General features: G+C 41.8%; 6 protein-coding genes, 1 long non-coding RNA gene and 1 other non-coding gene across 12 annotated transcripts; 5 read left to right on the top strand and 3 right to left on the bottom strand.

Annotated features, from left to right (window-relative positions):
- The first annotated feature begins 273 nt into the window (after positions 1 to 273).
- LOC124338323 lies at positions 274 to 1,656 on the top strand. 4 transcript variants are annotated; one of them, XM_046792462.1, is made up of 6 exons: positions 274 to 419; positions 509 to 804; positions 873 to 1,099; positions 1,159 to 1,219; positions 1,286 to 1,404; positions 1,510 to 1,656. In XM_046792462.1, the coding sequence occupies exons 2-6, from the start codon at positions 541 to 543 to the stop codon at positions 1,538 to 1,540; spliced, it is 702 nt and encodes a 233-aa protein (XP_046648418.1). In that variant the 5' UTR covers positions 274 to 419; positions 509 to 540; the 3' UTR covers positions 1,541 to 1,656. The 4 variants fall into 4 exon arrangements, with proteins under 4 accessions (XP_046648418.1, XP_046648417.1, XP_046648415.1 ...); XM_046792461.1 differs by having other exon boundaries at positions 488 to 804; XM_046792459.1 differs by having other exon boundaries at positions 274 to 804.
- Positions 1,657 to 2,246: 590 nt separating this feature from the next.
- Positions 2,247 to 2,983, top strand: LOC124337770 (zinc metalloproteinase nas-8-like). Its single transcript, XM_046791793.1, has 4 exons — positions 2,247 to 2,385; positions 2,467 to 2,539; positions 2,610 to 2,738; positions 2,832 to 2,983. Exons 1-4 carry the CDS (start codon positions 2,269 to 2,271, stop codon positions 2,981 to 2,983), a joined length of 471 nt encoding a protein of 156 aa, XP_046647749.1. The 5' UTR covers positions 2,247 to 2,268.
- Positions 2,984 to 3,108: 125 nt separating this feature from the next.
- Positions 3,109 to 3,837, top strand: LOC124338359 (zinc metalloproteinase nas-4-like). Its single transcript, XM_046792505.1, has 4 exons — positions 3,109 to 3,230; positions 3,292 to 3,357; positions 3,427 to 3,536; positions 3,656 to 3,837. The coding sequence occupies exons 1-4, from the start codon at positions 3,146 to 3,148 to the stop codon at positions 3,698 to 3,700; spliced, it is 306 nt and encodes a 101-aa protein (XP_046648461.1). The 5' UTR covers positions 3,109 to 3,145; the 3' UTR covers positions 3,701 to 3,837.
- Positions 3,838 to 5,217: 1,380 nt separating this feature from the next.
- LOC124337769 (zinc metalloproteinase nas-8-like) lies at positions 5,218 to 6,164 on the top strand. Its single transcript, XM_046791792.1, has 5 exons — positions 5,218 to 5,312; positions 5,386 to 5,526; positions 5,635 to 5,707; positions 5,787 to 5,924; positions 6,016 to 6,164. The coding sequence occupies exons 2-5, from the start codon at positions 5,410 to 5,412 to the stop codon at positions 6,162 to 6,164; spliced, it is 477 nt and encodes a 158-aa protein (XP_046647748.1). The 5' UTR covers positions 5,218 to 5,312; positions 5,386 to 5,409.
- Positions 6,165 to 8,940: 2,776 nt separating this feature from the next.
- Positions 8,941 to 9,012, bottom strand: Trnac-gca. Its single transcript has one exon. It is a non-coding gene; the product is annotated as a tRNA-Cys (tRNA).
- Positions 9,013 to 9,092: 80 nt separating this feature from the next.
- On the bottom strand, positions 9,093 to 10,717 carry LOC124338347. Its single transcript, XM_046792493.1, has 5 exons — positions 10,428 to 10,717; positions 9,836 to 10,058; positions 9,636 to 9,773; positions 9,448 to 9,558; positions 9,093 to 9,384 (listed from the first exon to the last, which is right to left on the bottom strand). Coding segments are annotated over exons 1-5 (492 nt in total). The 5' UTR covers positions 10,430 to 10,717; the 3' UTR covers positions 9,093 to 9,366.
- A 577-nt stretch (positions 10,718 to 11,294) lies between these two features.
- LOC124338240 (facilitated trehalose transporter Tret1-2 homolog) lies at positions 11,295 to 13,396 on the top strand. The gene is made up of 6 exons (XM_046792333.1): positions 11,295 to 11,460; positions 11,546 to 11,678; positions 11,744 to 11,967; positions 12,031 to 12,281; positions 12,340 to 12,643; positions 12,710 to 13,396. Exons 1-6 carry the CDS (start codon positions 11,416 to 11,418, stop codon positions 13,322 to 13,324), a joined length of 1,572 nt encoding a protein of 523 aa, XP_046648289.1. The 5' UTR covers positions 11,295 to 11,415; the 3' UTR covers positions 13,325 to 13,396.
- Positions 13,350 to 15,000, bottom strand: LOC124338389. Of its 2 annotated transcripts, XR_006917775.1 has the most exons (3): positions 14,549 to 15,000; positions 14,021 to 14,400; positions 13,350 to 13,954 (listed from the first exon to the last, which is right to left on the bottom strand). It is a non-coding gene; the product is annotated as an uncharacterized LOC124338389 (long non-coding RNA). The 2 variants fall into 2 exon arrangements; XR_006917774.1 differs by having other exon boundaries at positions 13,350 to 14,400.
- Positions 15,001 to 15,006: the final 6 nt, after the last annotated feature.

Genomic DNA, 15,006 nt, shown 5'->3' with positions numbered 1-15,006 from the left:
AGAATGTCAGTGTGTTACTGTTTTGATACCACATCATCTCACGTGATGATTTGACACTTCCTTTTCGTTTGGTTTATTCGAATTCGTGACACGATTTAGTCACGAGCTATTGTTCGCCAATGAATAAAAGGATAAGGACACGGCGCGTCTGTTTAACTTTTGCTATGCGAGAAATTTGAAAATCAGCTGATTGTGACTTGACGCCTCAAGTATCTATAATGCTCGCAAGATGGCGAAGCTGTTTTTGTTTTTATTTAAGAACTTTTGTCTGCACTGTGTTTTCTTGACTTTGAAACAGTCATTTGCTGAGGATCGGCCCATGTTACGTAAACATCAAGTTACATAAAATATCTAGTTGAAAAGTGTTGCTAAATCCCACCTAGTCAGCCTCGTTTCGTGCACTGAGATACATTATTTCTGTGAGAATAATTACATTTAGAAATGCACAGGCTCTGGAAAACAAGTTCTCTTAAGGTTCCATCTATAGGCTTGAGTCTTTTGTTGACAGGTGCCTTTATATCACACTCTGCCAGTGCTTGTATGAGTGCTGCTGGAGAAGGAGAAAGGAAAATGGAGTCTGTCCGGCAAGCCAACAACGATCTGATTGATTCATCCTACCCTGGTACAGCTGTCACTCGACTAAACAACGTGCAGTCAAGGGTGAAATCACTGACACCTGAGCAGTTGAGTCAGGACTGGGAAACAGTTAGACGCTCCATCATCTGGGCAGGTGGACTCAGAGATCTTCCCAATGTGAGACCTGGCAAGGGCTACACAGGACATTCCTTCAACGATTTCAATCATGTACAGCCATAACTGTTTCGAACTTTGTTGAATTGGTAAATTAACATTTGATTATTTTTTTTAAACAGTGTGACCTGACAACAATGCGTGGAGATGAAGCTGATAACAACAACGAAGGCAGAGTTGATGGTATAGCGTACAACAATCGTTTGGGAGAAGGAATTCGTATTGCGTCCATCGAAGAACTAGGACCCGGTGGCTCTTGGAGTACTTGCATGATAGGATGCAACAAGGAACCCCCTCAAGATGTGGCCCACATTCAATTCAAGTCAAGGATTGCTTTCAAACTTGTGTGGTAGGTGAACTAAAGTTACTCTAACAGGAATGATTTCTTTACAGTACATTTCATTTTAGGACTCCAAGGAACTACACCACATTCGTATTGGTGGATGATAGTGGATCTCTACTAAATTGGGTAAAACATTACTACTTTCCATTCAATTAGCGAATTCTCTTAGAGTTTCTACGATGTTTGGTTTAGGGTACACCGACAGGAGATTTGCCTCACATTTCCGAAAGAAGACGCAACTTTGATACGGTGGCCGGTTCCAAATACGCCGTCGAAGCCGAGCGCAAAGGGCTAGAAATGCAGCAACAACCGTAATACCTTTTTCCCCACACGACTCATTTCTTTATTAGCCCATTGGGGCTCACAAACATCATTACTTGTAGCTGAACTGCGTCAACGTAATATTTTGTTTATAGGAATGGCGGTCGTGAAATCTCGGAGCTTTAACCCAATAGTTTGCTTAGCAGCCTCCCCTTTAATTGCGCATGTTCCTGTTTGATTATCCAAGATTTTGTTCTAATGTCTGACTTCTCGGTGTTATTAATACAACTTGGAATGACAAACATTTATTTTCATTCACCTACATTGGTAGTTTATGCCTTTGCAAACGGAAATGCATATCAATTTGGTCTTTGTGTTGACATTAAATTGCGCTAGGCAACTGGGAAATATCTCTACATCTGTCGGACAGCCAACGCCCACAGCTAATGTACCGGTACTAATGTACTCAGAATGAATTCCAGACTTGTTGTGACGTCAATCTGCGTTTTGTTATTTTAAGCTTCTAATTGTCGGCTGAACAACTGACACGAAGGTCGTACTGACAGCTGTATTTACAGGTAACAGTTGTCATTTCAGTTGAGTCAATACAACAGCTCAACTTTTCCGATCAGAATAATTCTAAAGCCAATAAAGTAATTACAAATATAGGAGGTGCGTTGGCGAACCGAAATTGTGTGGGATGAGCGAGTTTGTTTTGACAAGTGATGCGTATCTATCGGGATGGAACAGGGTAATATAAAAAGGCGATACGAAAAATCGTTTTCCATCGCGCTCTCCCCTTTCGTGATCTGCTGAAGTCTCCTTCTCTCTCTTTACGGTAAGTCTGAAACTTCACATTTTGATCAAGTCGACATCATTGTTTTAATAAGAGGATTTGATAAAGTTAAATCAGAATGGCGTTTGAAAAAACACTTTTGTTCGTGGCCATCTCCGTGACGTTGTCCAGTTGCTGGATCCACTCCGCCGGAGCCAATCCCGTCCCGACAGAAGACGAAAATCAATTAGATCAGGTAAAGTTTTGCATACGTTGTAGCTTACGCGTTAAAAATTGTAAATTATTCTGATTATTTGCGCAACGTTCTGTAATGTAGGATGATAGTTTCAAAGCTGGAAAACCATTGACGGAAGAAGAATTCAATAGTGGAGCTACTGGAAACAAAGGAGGTAATTAAAATTTTAAAATCTTCAGTCGAGATGATGCAATTTTGAAAGATTCGATCTTTTTTCTGCTCAGCTTCTATGAACAACCGGCCATGGGAAAATCAAGAAGGCGGTGACGTGCCACCCAGTAATGGAAATAAAAAGAACGGAGACGTCAAATGGCCTGGTAGACAAATTCCCTACGTCATATCAAGCACTTTCAGTAAGTGAAACTACAATTAATTGATCAGCAAAGTGTTCTTTTTTATTATTATTATTATTGTAAACGTGAATTTGATTTCGGTTTCGAAATTAGCGGCTCAGGAGCGTAAGGTAATCGCCAGTGCCATGGCGGATTTTCACAAGAAAACCTGCATCCGCTTTGCACCCCGCAAAACGCAAAGTGATTACCTCAAGATCATCAGGAGCAAAGAATCCCAAACTGGGTCGGCTGGTTACCCTGGGTAAGAATTTTTACTTGGTTTCGAAAAACTTACTAGGGGTGGATGAGAAATTTTAATTGAAATCGATTTTTGCAGTTGCTGGGCACAGAAAGGTCATATTGGTGGCGCACAGGAGTTGAGTCTCGACAACAACTGCGTTCATTTCTTTATTGTCATTCACGAGCTGATGCACGCCATCGGATTCGACCACGAACAAGAACGCCCCGACCAAAGTCGTTACATCACCGTGAACTACAAAAACATCAAGCCAGGTAAACTCTTCGTCTGCTATTTATACAAACATTTTGTTTTAATCAATTGAACTTCGAACAGAGAATCACCAGTGGTTCACGCCTAAACCGAAAGACGCAGTCAACACTATCGGACGATACGATATCAGTAATTGCATCTCGTACCCTCTCATCATGGCAGTTTAAATAAATTCGTGATTTTATTTCGCATCTTTAGACTCGGTGATGCATTATGAAGCTTATGCCTTTGCCGTTAACAGGGCCATCCCGACGATGGTAGCCAAAAATGGGAAAAAGAACATGGGGAATGAAAAAGGATTTAGTACGGTAGGTCCTGGCTCGTCATTTTCATATCAATCATCGCCAATCTGACCTGAACCTGTCGAATTCGTGGCCTAATGCTCTGCAATTATTTGTTTTCCATTTTCTGGCTATTTCTTATGCAGTCGGACGTACAAAAACTCAACACGCTGTACAGCTGTTCTGGTTAATCAAGGAGGGACTGCGCTGGAGTTTTCAACAACGAAACAGAAAATTCTGTACATGTGCTGTCTAATTCCTTCCCACTGGTGATGGCTTCTAAAGTTTCATTTATGTTGAGCCTTTCTACTGTTAATAAAAGTGTCCAGAAAAGATCTATAGAAGCTCTCGTGTATCTGTTTTTCCGCTAAATGAAATGACCAAGGTGTTACATTGAAGTGGATTGCTCATTAATGGACCTCAGCATTACATGGAGCAGGCTTTTATGGCCCAAATGGGAAGAACGATTTTTCTTGTGTGGGGCAGCAAAAGTAGTCGTTACCAATTCAAAATATTTGGCGAATAGATTGATTGAAGGCTTGATTCTCAAGTGCAAAGTGACAACAGGTCGTCAGTGGCGCAACACATTTCCACAGGCGAAGCACAAGCCGAACAAGAAGAAATGTAATTCAATATCAAAAGAGGAGCTTCTATTGAAAAATAATCGAAGAAAAAGCCAGTTTTAGTATTAGCAAATAGCCTAGTTCACGACTTTTTGCCAGATCTAATTCATGAAAATGACGGCCATCGGCCGATGACGCTGTCAGCTATAAAAATATCAATTTCATCGAAAATAAACAAAAGAATCTTTGAGTGCCTCAAAATACTCTACCCTATTAGATTTGTATCATTTGAAAATTTGGAAGCCTGAGGAAAAGTGCCGCTAAGCCACAGACTAAAAAGACAAAAGTGCTCCAAGCAAAATGAAAAGAAATTTTCTGCCAAAAGAAATGGATGAAAACTTTCACAATTTATTACAAACGGTTCCTTTTACAAAATTGTTATAGAAATTCTCGGGGCTCGATGCAGTAAAAGAACATTACTACTAGTGTACTCCTATATATTTTGATTTACTTGCCTTTCCGTTAGCATAATTACTTTCCAGTTCATTAGCGAATTCTCTGGAAATTCAACGATGTTTGGTTTAGGGTTTACCAACGGGAATCTGCCAAATACTTTGCTTAGCAGCTTACGCATGTTCTTGTTTGAATATTTAAATTATCTTTGTAATGTCTACGACCTCGAGATGTTATTACACAACTCCAAACGACGTAGAATTATATTATTCTACTTTTACGCCATTTAAAAACAGAAATGTAGATTAATCGGTTTCTATATTTGGCGTTTAAACTGAGCGGAACCAGTGGAAAATAATTCTACACCTGTCGCTCACAGATAATGTAAACACTCGAAATGATTTCCGGATTGGCTGTGACGTCAATTGACCCGGCACTTGTTATTTTAAGCTTTTTTAATTGTCGACTGAAGGCCTCACATGAAGGACGTACTCAGTTACACTCACAGCTGCATTGATACAGACTGTGACAGATATTATCCATTTCACACGAATCAATACTACATCTCAACATTTCCGATGGGACAGATTCCAATAAAGCCAATAAAGTAATTGCAAATAGGAGGTGCGTTGGCGAACCGAAATTGTGTGGGATGAGCGAGTTTGTTTTGGCAAGTGATACGTACTTATCGCGATGGGACAGGATAGTAGTATAAAAAGGCGATATGAAACATAGTTTTCCATCACGCTCACCCCTTCGTGATCTGAAGTCGTGAATTCCCTGCCCGGTAAGTCTGAAACTTCACATTTTTATCAATTCGACTTGCTGTAATAAGAATTTTGTTCTTTTAGTAAATTAAGACGATTTGATTAAGTTAAATCAGAATGGCGTTTGAAAAAACAATTTTGTTCGTGGCCATCTCCCTGACGTTGTCCAGTTGCTGGATCCCCTCCGCCAGAGCCAATCCCGTCCCGACAGAAAGCGACAATCAATTAGATCGGGTAAGGTTTTTGGGATGATTATGGACATTTGCACGTTTACTGTGCAGCAACAGCCAAAGAATTACAATTATTCAGATTTTCTGTGCTACTACTTATTGAAAAATGTAGGATGATACTTTTAAAGCTGGAAAACCATTGACGGAAGAAGAATTTAATAGCGGAGCTATTGGAAACAAAGGAGGTAACTTTAAAAAAAAATTTCAGTCAAGACTCAAGATTATTCAGTTTTGAAAGATTCCATAATCTTTTTGTATGCTCAGCTTCTATGGACAATCGGCCATGGGAACATCAAGTGGGCGGCGATGTCCTTCCCGACACGGGAAATAAAAACGCTAATAAGAAAGCAGGTGTCAATTGGCCTGGTGGACAAATTCCCTACGTCATATCAAGCGCTTTCTGTAAGTGAAACTACAATTAATTGATCAGCAAAGTTGGCTTCTTTTTTCTTAATTATTGTAAACGTGAATTTGATTTCGGTTTCGAAATTAGCGGCTCAGGAGCGTAAGACAATCGCTTCTGCCATGGCGGATTATCACAAGAAAACCTGCATCCGCTTTGCACCCCGCAAAACGCAAAGTGATTACCTCAAGATCATCAGGAGCAAAGAATCCCAATCGTGGTCTGGTTATCCTGGGTAAGAATATCACGTTCGAAGAAACCGACTCCTGAACATGTGGGATTTTTTTTTTAAATCAACAATTCTATTTGGCAGCTGCTGGGCGGGGCATCGGCAGCCGGGTAGCGCACAGGAGTTGAGTCTCGACAACAATTGCGTTCATTTCTCGACTGTCATTCACGAACTGATGCACGTCGTCGGGTTCGACCACGAACAACAGCGCCCCGACCAAAGTCGATACATCACCGTGAATTACAATAACATCAAGAAAGGTAAACTCTTCGTCTGATATTTATACAAACATTTGGTTTGAACCATTTAACTTTGAACAGAGAATCAGCAGTGGTTCAATCCTAGACCGAGAGACGCAGTCAACACTATCGGACGATACGATATCAGTAATTGCATCTCGTACCCTATCATGGCAGAATAAATAAATTCGTGATTTTATTTCGCATCTTTAGACTCTGTGATGCATTACGGGGCTTACACCTATGCCATTGACGGGTCCATTCCGACAATGGTAGCCAAAAATGGGAAAAAGGACATGGGGAGTCCAAATGGATTTAGTAGGGTAAGTCTTGGCTCGTCATTTTCATATGATTTTCGCAAATCTGACCTAAACTTGTCGAATTCATATCCGAATGCTCTACTAAAATTATTTCCATTTTCTGGCTCTTCATAATGCAGTTGGATGTACAAAAAATCAACACGCTGTACAGCTGCTCTGGTTAATCAAGGAGGGACTGCGCAGACATTTCATGCAACGAAATAGATTTCTGTCTGACGTTGTGTAACCGGAGAAAATTCAGTTGATGTCCAACTGCTTTCCTACTGGCGATGACTTTCATTTGTGAACTATCAATAAAAGTGTGCAGAATATAATACGAGTTCTCATATGTCTGTTTCCGCTGAATCGAATAACAACGCTGTTACAAATTTACAATTCAAGAGACGAAGGCCTAAGCATTGCCTCGGGCTGTTCCTCAGATTATTAGCAGGATTTCCACAAGGAGAAAAGTAAAACATCGAAAGACGAGTTTGAGAGTTTCTGATTAAAAAGATAATGGAGTATTGCCAATTAGATGAAGATTAATCGCCGAGATATAATTGATGACCATATGAGGGGCATCGGCCGGGTGAAATTGATGGCGTTATCAACTGCAAAAGTATCAATTTCAACGAAAACGAAACAAAAAGATTTAGTGCCTTACAACAATCTGCCCAATGAGATTTTGAAATTTGAAAATTTGGCGGGAGAAAAAGTGCCGCCGGACAGAGTCTCCGAAAAAAAAAATGAAAGGAAAGTTCCCAATTACTTATTGGCTTAAAAAATGTACGATAAGGGAAATTCACTATGATATTAAATCGATTCATTCCACGAAATTTTTAAAGAGAAAACCTCCGGGCTTGATACAGTAAAAGACTAAAAGAGTTATCCGTTTTGGAAGTTGAACCTAACACCTTGTTTTCATTTACGACACGATTTTGTGTTCAAGGGAGAAAATATCAATAATTTTTCCTACCTTTAGGCCTGGGTGTGATAATATGACCAGAAATCTCCAAGTTCTGCATCCGCAGACAAGTTGGATGCAGGCGGGATAAGAGGAAGGGCGTCCTCGTGAATATACCCACATTAGTACACGAGCTGCTGTCCAGCAGCTAGTCGCTAGAGGGGAAGTGATGAATCGCCCAACAATAGTTCATTCTCCAATCAGGCGGGATTCAAATTATCTACATTTAAAATAAAAGGGTGAATATTCATAAGGAAAATATTCATGGACACCACAAATGAGGAAAAGTTGAAAGTGAGCGTAGGTATACAGTGACATTTTTTTGCATGCAAGAGACCCTGAAACTTTCCTGTATCACATTGCACCTAAGCAATTAATACAGATCATTAAATACATACAGATAAAATTAGTAATGGTATCACAAAATGAATACCCTTTCGATGAAGGTGACACAGGTGCTGATGGCAGATCGAAATTCGAAACCAGCATAAGCATTGCACTTGTTGTTCTTGATGAAGATGGCTGCCGCAGGGAACAACTATCTGTAGGTACTAAGATTTAAAAAATGAAATACAATAACTTACATTGCATAAAATAAATGGTAAATGCATGGCATCATGCATTGACTGGGGGCTTACAGCAAAATTTTACTAGTTTCGACCAAGTTACTTTTAGTCACTCTTAGTTAAAGCCCACACAACCAGACTGTTATTATTCTAAGTTTTGAATTTATTCACCTGCTAAACAACAGCAAGGTTATCAATGACACGAGACGTGACGATTCCATTTTTGTAATTTGTTGTTCTGTTGTTCTATTTTCGTGCAGCCATTAGCGCCGTTGCCAAATGTAAATTTATATTCCCTATCGGCCTTCCCGCCCCCGCCAGTTCAAACAAAAATTTCCGTAAACAAGGAAAAACTCGGAAAGATTAAAGAGACACAACATTAATTTAATTTAACAATGTATTTAAAAATTAAATTAAACCTAGCATTTGACTACACTCACGTACTACACAACATAGCGATAGATGCTTATTAATTCAGATTACCCACAGGCTCTCTCTCTCCTTGCCTTTTTAATAAATTAGGGCGCGATTGATAATAATTTGGCGTTTAAATATTTTTTGAAAGGTTCTCTCTCTCTGATGAGAAAAATTCACCGCCACGAATGCATTTACTAAATCGATCAATATGCTTGCATAAATTATGTTATTACAACAATGATTGTGCTACTAAAAACTTAGTACATTCCACAATCTCATGAAATTTTACCATGTCTCACACAGGGGGCACCCGGGTTTGAACCGAGGACATTCCGATCTGCAGTCGGATGCTCTACCACTGAGCTATACCCCCTTTGAATTCCCAATTTCTAAACCAAAGCATCGGCTATAGTGATATGTCAACGCAATAAGAAAACGACATTTAACAATAGCTTAGAGGTCTTGAAGTATGTATTGTACTATTGTTGTATGTATTAAAATCTAAACTGTAAAAATCCGGGTGTCGGAAATATAGTATCTGTGATTATATCGTTCGGTAAACTAAATTTTCGTTGAGGCTGTTATTTGTATTATGCAATGTAATCTATTATACTCCCGTGTCGGGTGAGTGGTTGCTGTGTAAGACCGGCTATAGCTGTTGCTTAAAGGGTAAATTCCGCTGGGTATAGAGATGGACGGCAGGATCGAGATGGAAAATTATGGCCAACTACACAAACGAGAACGACTGATTCCGGCAAAGATTAAAAAGATGATTAAAGGGAGGAAGAAATTCAACAATAGCATTCACCTTCAATTTCCAATTCTCCTTTTGCAGGTCGAGGATCATCTGCTGATTTTGTCGATCCTCCTCCTGGAAAGCCAGTCGCTCGGCCGCCCATTTGAATTCGCGCATTTTCATCTGATTGGTCGTTAATTGAATTAGTCTGCATTGAGAAATTTAAGAAAATGATGGGGGAAATAGAGAAAAATCCTGACCTGGATCGCCATAGCTTCGACATCCTCGCGCAGTTTGCTCTGCGACTGGGCAGATTCTTTCATCATGTTCACCAGTAAAGTAACGTTGTCACTTTGCTCTTTGGTTTGATGGATCCACTGGGTCAGAGTCAGCACCGCCTGTCAAAAAGAATTGATTCAAACGTCTGATGAAATCTTAATGAACACCAAACTGGACGTACATCCCTAATGGCCTGGCGCATTCGAACGTTTTCCTTCGCGACAGCACAAATTGTTGAATGCTGTTGCTGGTGCACCTGATGGGCGGGACTGAATTTCTCGATTAAGTTATTGCCGTCATCCTCTGCTGTTGGTTTCGACTGGTTCTCGCCGATGGCCGTCGATTTGAAAAACGACTCTAAAGATTTCGCCTTTTTCAACTGCTGCTGGGCTGAATCCGGTTTCCTGTGAGCGCAATAAAACGCGGGTCAACTTAATTTATGCGCACAGCATTTTCTTTCACGATTATAAAAATAAACCAGTTATGCATCACAACGATATTATGTAGAACAGCCGTCCAGACTGCCCAGTAACAACCCTGTTTTTGTTAGAATTGCATTCTATAATTTGTCTGTTAACGTCTGCAATGCCATAATAAAAGAACGAATATTATTCCATATTATGACGAGTGTTACGTAACCGCACACCCACAACTCGCACATTTCGTATCAAGTTTTTTTTTGGCCGTCACATGTCCGTAGAAAATTAGCGGATTACATCATTCGGAAAGGAAAGAATGGGGGGAAAAAAATGAAAATTTAAAAAATGTGTTACATTTGTGATTTGGTTGGTTGGTTAGCAGCGAGACGAGTTTAGGTAGACAGTGACTAATATAAATCCGGCGATGAAGGACGTTGAGGAACTTTGCGCTCGAGGAACTGTTCTAAGATGTGTCCACTACACGACTAAGTTGGGTAACACTGGGCTGGTTTGCTGCTATAGTGAAACTCCAACCCCTGTAAACTACATCTTTGATTATGCAAAGCAGCGCTACTGGATTCAATTCCTGTTGGGCAGCGCAGCGACCGCAACAATAACTTGCTGCTTCGACAGCTTATTCTGCGCATTCTATTTCGTGAATGTCACGACGACGATGTCTCAATTATATTTGGAAAGAGTTGGAATGCCGAGGGTTATATGCTGGATAAAGCGAAAAAGGGGAGTATAGACTTCCAACTGTGGAATGATCTAAGGCAAATGCTTTTATCACTTGTTGTATTCGCGCGTGACTTGTTTTGACTCTTTTTTTTTTTTAATTATTAGTATGCCCTTGTCTCGTCAGCTGTGGTGGGTTCCAAACTTGTTAGAGAGTTCCAAAACATGTCACGGGGGTTACCCTTTTTCAATCAAAACGGCGGGTGGTTGGAAAAACAACAAAAAAACCGAAAAGTTATCCCACGACCTGCCCACACGACAAAACCACAAATGCGCAAAAGATTTGCATCTTGTTCTACACCCCCAGACTTTTAATTCAATTGCAGATTAGTCTCACTGACCGCAGTGAGACGTTTCCACCTAGATTTTTAAAATTTCCCAGGGGTAAGTTGCAAATGGGTTAATGTCTCCAGGGGTTTTTAGGGCGTATTGCGCATGACTTTATAGTTAACTCTTTTCACCTGCTAGGGAAATCCGGTCACTATTCCCTGATGCCGGTCACGATCTCGATCACGAGTCAACTCATTAAAAATAACGTCAGTATATTAAGGTTAAAGCTTCAGTATGTTTTCTTCCGCATCTGTGTCCTGAAGCCAACAAAGGAAAGATGGGCAAGTCGTTGATTAAAAATCCTGGCAAAGTCTTGCCGCAGGTGAGTTATTTGCGCGTTATTCAGACCCATTCGACCCCATTCGATGGAACTGTGATTAAATAAGAGTGAAATTATACCGTTTCAGTTAATTGTGGCTGTATGGGGATCGTGGGGCTATTTTTCCATGGGCTCGGTTCGTGGCTGGAGTTCGCCCGGAATTCCATCGCTAAACAGGACAATCGACTTTGAAGTGTATCCGTCCGATTTCCAGTGGATCTGTGAGAAAGAATATTTCAAAATTAATTTGTAATTATTTGAGTTAATGGAAATGATTTACCAACAGCTTCGTTCCCGATGATTGGGGCTGTTCTCGGGTCGCTGTTCATCAACAAACCCATGCAATACTTTGGCCGGAAGAAGGCCCTGATTGGCCATTACTTTATCTTCATATCCGGATTTCTAATCACCGGATTCACTTACTTTGGCAAACATAAATCCATGTTGTACGTTGGGCGATTCCTCATGGGTTTCGCCGCCGGATGCACCACTCCAGCCAGTCAAATTTACGTAAGGACAACCTAAACTTAAAAAATTAGTTCAGTAATTAACTGATTTAAATAAAAATAAAAGGTGAGCGAATGCGCATCGCCAAGGATTCGTGGCCGACTGGGATCTTTGACAGCCTCCTCCTTGGCCCTGGGCATTTTGGTAACTTACATCATCGGAGCATTTGTCGACTGGTACGTCCTGGCTTGGATTCTTGGCTGTTTGCCAGTCCTGTTTCTCTGTGGTACCTTCATGATGCCCGAATCTCCTGTCTGGCTCCTGTCAAACGGCCGGGAACGTGAAGCTCGGCATTCCCTTCAGCTCCTACGGGGAAAGTAATTGACAATTAACTTTAAATTCCGATCAAAATTTAAATAATTTACATTTAAAAAGAGACACTAACGTCGAGGCGGAAATGGGGAGGATCAAGGAACATCAGGAACGCATCGCCAACAGCAGCAATCGAAATAAATCGATAACTCAACAATTTCGGGATGTTCTGACCGCTGGACCGGTCGTCAAACCCCTGGGTATTTCACTGGGCATCATGCTATTCCAGCAGACGACCGGAATCAACGCCATCATTTTCTATACGGTCAGCATCTTCCAGACGGCCGGGAGCACAATCGATAGTAGATACGCCACGATTATCGTCGGTGCTGTCCAACTGGTTTTCACCGTCGCCTCGGGATTCTTGGTATACGAGCATTGACGGGGGAATTCCTACAAAACATTTAACGAATTTTGATTCGAAATATTGCAGGTGGACCGGTGCGGAAGGCGGATGCTTTTCATCAGTTCCGCCGTGGCAACGTCAGTCCCTCTAGCGGCCATGGGGATATTCTTCTACTTCCAGCGCGAATGGGGCGACAAAGAAGCGACTCGATCCTTGGGCTGGTTGCCGATTGTATGTCTGATCGTCTTCTTCATCACTTATTCCGGCGGAATGAGCAACGTCCCCTTCATCATCATGGGCGAAATGTTCCCGACGGAATACCGGGCCTTACTGGGAGCCATCAGCTCCTCCTTCCATCTGTTTTGCACCTTTGTGGCCGTCTTCTTCTTCCCAAACATGTTGAAGGCGATGGGCAAAGATGGGACGTTCTTCTTCTACACGGGGTGCACCCTGTTGAGCGCCATTTTCGTCTACTTCCTCCTGCCGGAGACCAAAGGCAAAACGCTGGAGGAGATCGAGCAAATCTTCAGCTCCGATAGACAGCAACACATCAAGAGCATTTACCGTCTGGACGACGTCATCGCAACCGGCATCAATATGAACGGTGACGTCATCTTCCTGAGACGCTCCCAGTCCAACGACAGCGACAACAGCGAACTCCAATTGTGCGTCGATAAGTTGGAAAACACTCGGGATGTCTAAAATCAAAGTAGGGCTTTCGAATCGCCATTTTCGTTTTGTTTTATTCAATACATTCCTTATACGTTTAACCGTGTTCTCTGGCTTTGTGTTAAGGTATTGAAAAGGTGGGCAAAGATTTCAGGTTGTTTAATTATGCTGAAAAACAAATTGTTGCATTTAATTTGCGAGTGGATCTGAGCCAATTCCGGGAGGCGATAAATAAACAGGGCAGCAGTTGAAAGAGCCATCTAATTAAACTGTACGAATGTTTGACGATGGAAACCTGTCTTCGTTATTTAAAGGCTGACATCGCTCGACGTGAAGACAACTGATAACTCATGTCCATAAATAAAGTTGCTCCGAGAAACCGGTCCGGGGGACGAAAAAGGAAGTTAAATTTGCGGTTTATAATAATTTGGGCCATCCCCATCTCTCCCCAGAGCTTTGAAAAATGCATCTGGAATTATCCCGTTAGTATTTTTCGGAATCTTATTAACCATAAAGAAATGACTAAAATCTAAATAACATATTGCCTTTGGGCTCATTTGACGCTTGCTCGACGTTGATAGTCTCATAAGGTACAGTTCAATTCAACTAGAGAAAATGTCAGCAGTATTCTTGATTTTATCGCCAGTAGAGGTTGATTGTTCCCTGAGTGAATTACGTTTATTTACTAAAGTAAATCCTTGTACAGATATTAAGAGAAAATGGCGATACCTGTAGGACCTTTAAGGCCGTTGCTGGCGGACAGTTGGTGCGATACGAGATGCGAACTTGTCAGTTTCAGTTTCGAGTGGACCATCCACGGATTGGTGCTGGAAGGGCCTTGGGGCAAATGGATTCCTCCGTTGAAATCGTCCGAATTTTATTCAGAAGAAAACCCCCGCAACAAGTGGCACCTGACACTCTGCGAAGACGGTCCCAACGATGCCTCCGCCGATTTCAAAGTTAATCTGCATCTTTTCAACAGCGTCAACAACAACTGCGTCAAGCTGGCCGAGGTGAGAGTGAAAGTTGCCATTCTGAACAGGAAACGCGAGAAAATTTTCCCTCAGACCCACCGGTTGCTGCTGGGAACGACAACACCCGTCACGGTCCTGCAAATCGACAAGAAATCATTAGGGCTAATGGCATATGATTGTTTCCAGCTGGATGGAGGATTCACCATCCACTGCGAAATAGGCAATTGGGTTCTGAAGGGAATCAAGTCCGGTAAGTCGACCGACAAACTGACCCGAGACGTACCTATTAATCCGTTCAGTTCCAGCGATCAGCTGCTCCGGAATCAATTAGAAGAACTCTTCCACAACAGGACATTGACCGATGTGACTCTAGACGTCGGTGGTCGTAGCTTTGAGGCTCACAAGGCCGTTTTGGCATCCAGAAGTAAAGTATTCGCTGCCATGTTTGTCCATGAAACGGCGGAGAAGCTGTCCAATCACGTAGACATTCCAGATGTCCATCCGGACGTGTTCCAGGAAGTTCTCCGCTTCATTTACACCGGCCGGGTGCCGTTGGAGAAGTTGACTGCTGCTCTCTTGGCTGCCACCGATAAATATATGCTGGAACAGCTGAAACTCGAGTGTGAAACTCAGTTGATTCACCGGATGTCGGCTGAGAATTGTCTGGAGCTGCTGGCACTCACCGATCCGCACCATCCGGCCCAGCATTTGAAGAAGTTTGCAGTCGATTTCTACCGACGA

This window comes from Daphnia pulicaria, chromosome 4 (assembly GCF_021234035.1).
Source record: "Daphnia pulicaria isolate SC F1-1A chromosome 4, SC_F0-13Bv2, whole genome shotgun sequence".
In the NCBI taxonomy this organism is placed as follows: Eukaryota; Metazoa; Arthropoda; class Branchiopoda; order Diplostraca; family Daphniidae; genus Daphnia; species Daphnia pulicaria.
Note: the sequence above shows the minus strand (reverse complement) of the source record. Positions and strands in the feature narration are given on the sequence as shown.

Bases quoted from the DNA above. Each gene is read 5' to 3' on its own strand.
- LOC124338323 (XM_046792459.1), top strand. From the start codon at position 442: ATGCACAGGCTCTGGAAAACAAGTTCTCTTAAGGTTCCATCTATAGGC. The intron at 805-872 runs GTACAGCCATAA...TTTTTTAAACAG, and splicing joins CCTTCAACGATTTCAATCAT to TGTGACCTGACAACAATGCG. The intron at 1,100-1,158 runs GTAGGTGAACTA...ATTTCATTTTAG, and splicing joins ATTGCTTTCAAACTTGTGTG to GACTCCAAGGAACTACACCA.
- LOC124337769 (XM_046791792.1), top strand. From the start codon at position 5,410: ATGGCGTTTGAAAAAACAATTTTGTTCGTGGCCATCTCCCTGACGTTG. The intron at 5,527-5,634 runs GTAAGGTTTTTG...TGAAAAATGTAG, and splicing joins GCGACAATCAATTAGATCGG to GATGATACTTTTAAAGCTGG. The intron at 5,708-5,786 runs GTAACTTTAAAA...TTGTATGCTCAG, and splicing joins AGCTATTGGAAACAAAGGAG to CTTCTATGGACAATCGGCCA.
- LOC124338347 (XM_046792493.1), bottom strand. The intron at 9,774-9,835 runs GTACGTCCAGTT...TCTTTTTGACAG, and splicing joins TGCGCCAGGCCATTAGGGAT to GCGGTGCTGACTCTGACCCA. The intron at 9,559-9,635 runs GTCAGGATTTTT...ACGACCAATCAG, and splicing joins TCGAAGCTATGGCGATCCAG to ATGAAAATGCGCGAATTCAA.
- LOC124337770 (XM_046791793.1), top strand. From the start codon at position 2,269: ATGGCGTTTGAAAAAACACTTTTGTTCGTGGCCATCTCCGTGACGTTG. The intron at 2,386-2,466 runs GTAAAGTTTTGC...TCTGTAATGTAG, and splicing joins ACGAAAATCAATTAGATCAG to GATGATAGTTTCAAAGCTGG. The intron at 2,739-2,831 runs GTAAGTGAAACT...TTTCGAAATTAG, and splicing joins CGTCATATCAAGCACTTTCA to CGGCTCAGGAGCGTAAGGTA.
- LOC124338359 (XM_046792505.1), top strand. From the start codon at position 3,146: ATGCACGCCATCGGATTCGACCACGAACAAGAACGCCCCGACCAAAGT. The intron at 3,231-3,291 runs GTAAACTCTTCG...AACTTCGAACAG, and splicing joins CTACAAAAACATCAAGCCAG to AGAATCACCAGTGGTTCACG. The intron at 3,537-3,655 runs GTAGGTCCTGGC...TTTCTTATGCAG, and splicing joins ATGAAAAAGGATTTAGTACG to TCGGACGTACAAAAACTCAA.
- LOC124338240 (XM_046792333.1), top strand. From the start codon at position 11,416: ATGGGCAAGTCGTTGATTAAAAATCCTGGCAAAGTCTTGCCGCAG. The intron at 11,968-12,030 runs GTAAGGACAACC...TAAAAATAAAAG, and splicing joins CTCCAGCCAGTCAAATTTAC to GTGAGCGAATGCGCATCGCC. The intron at 12,644-12,709 runs GTATACGAGCAT...GAAATATTGCAG, and splicing joins CCGTCGCCTCGGGATTCTTG to GTGGACCGGTGCGGAAGGCG.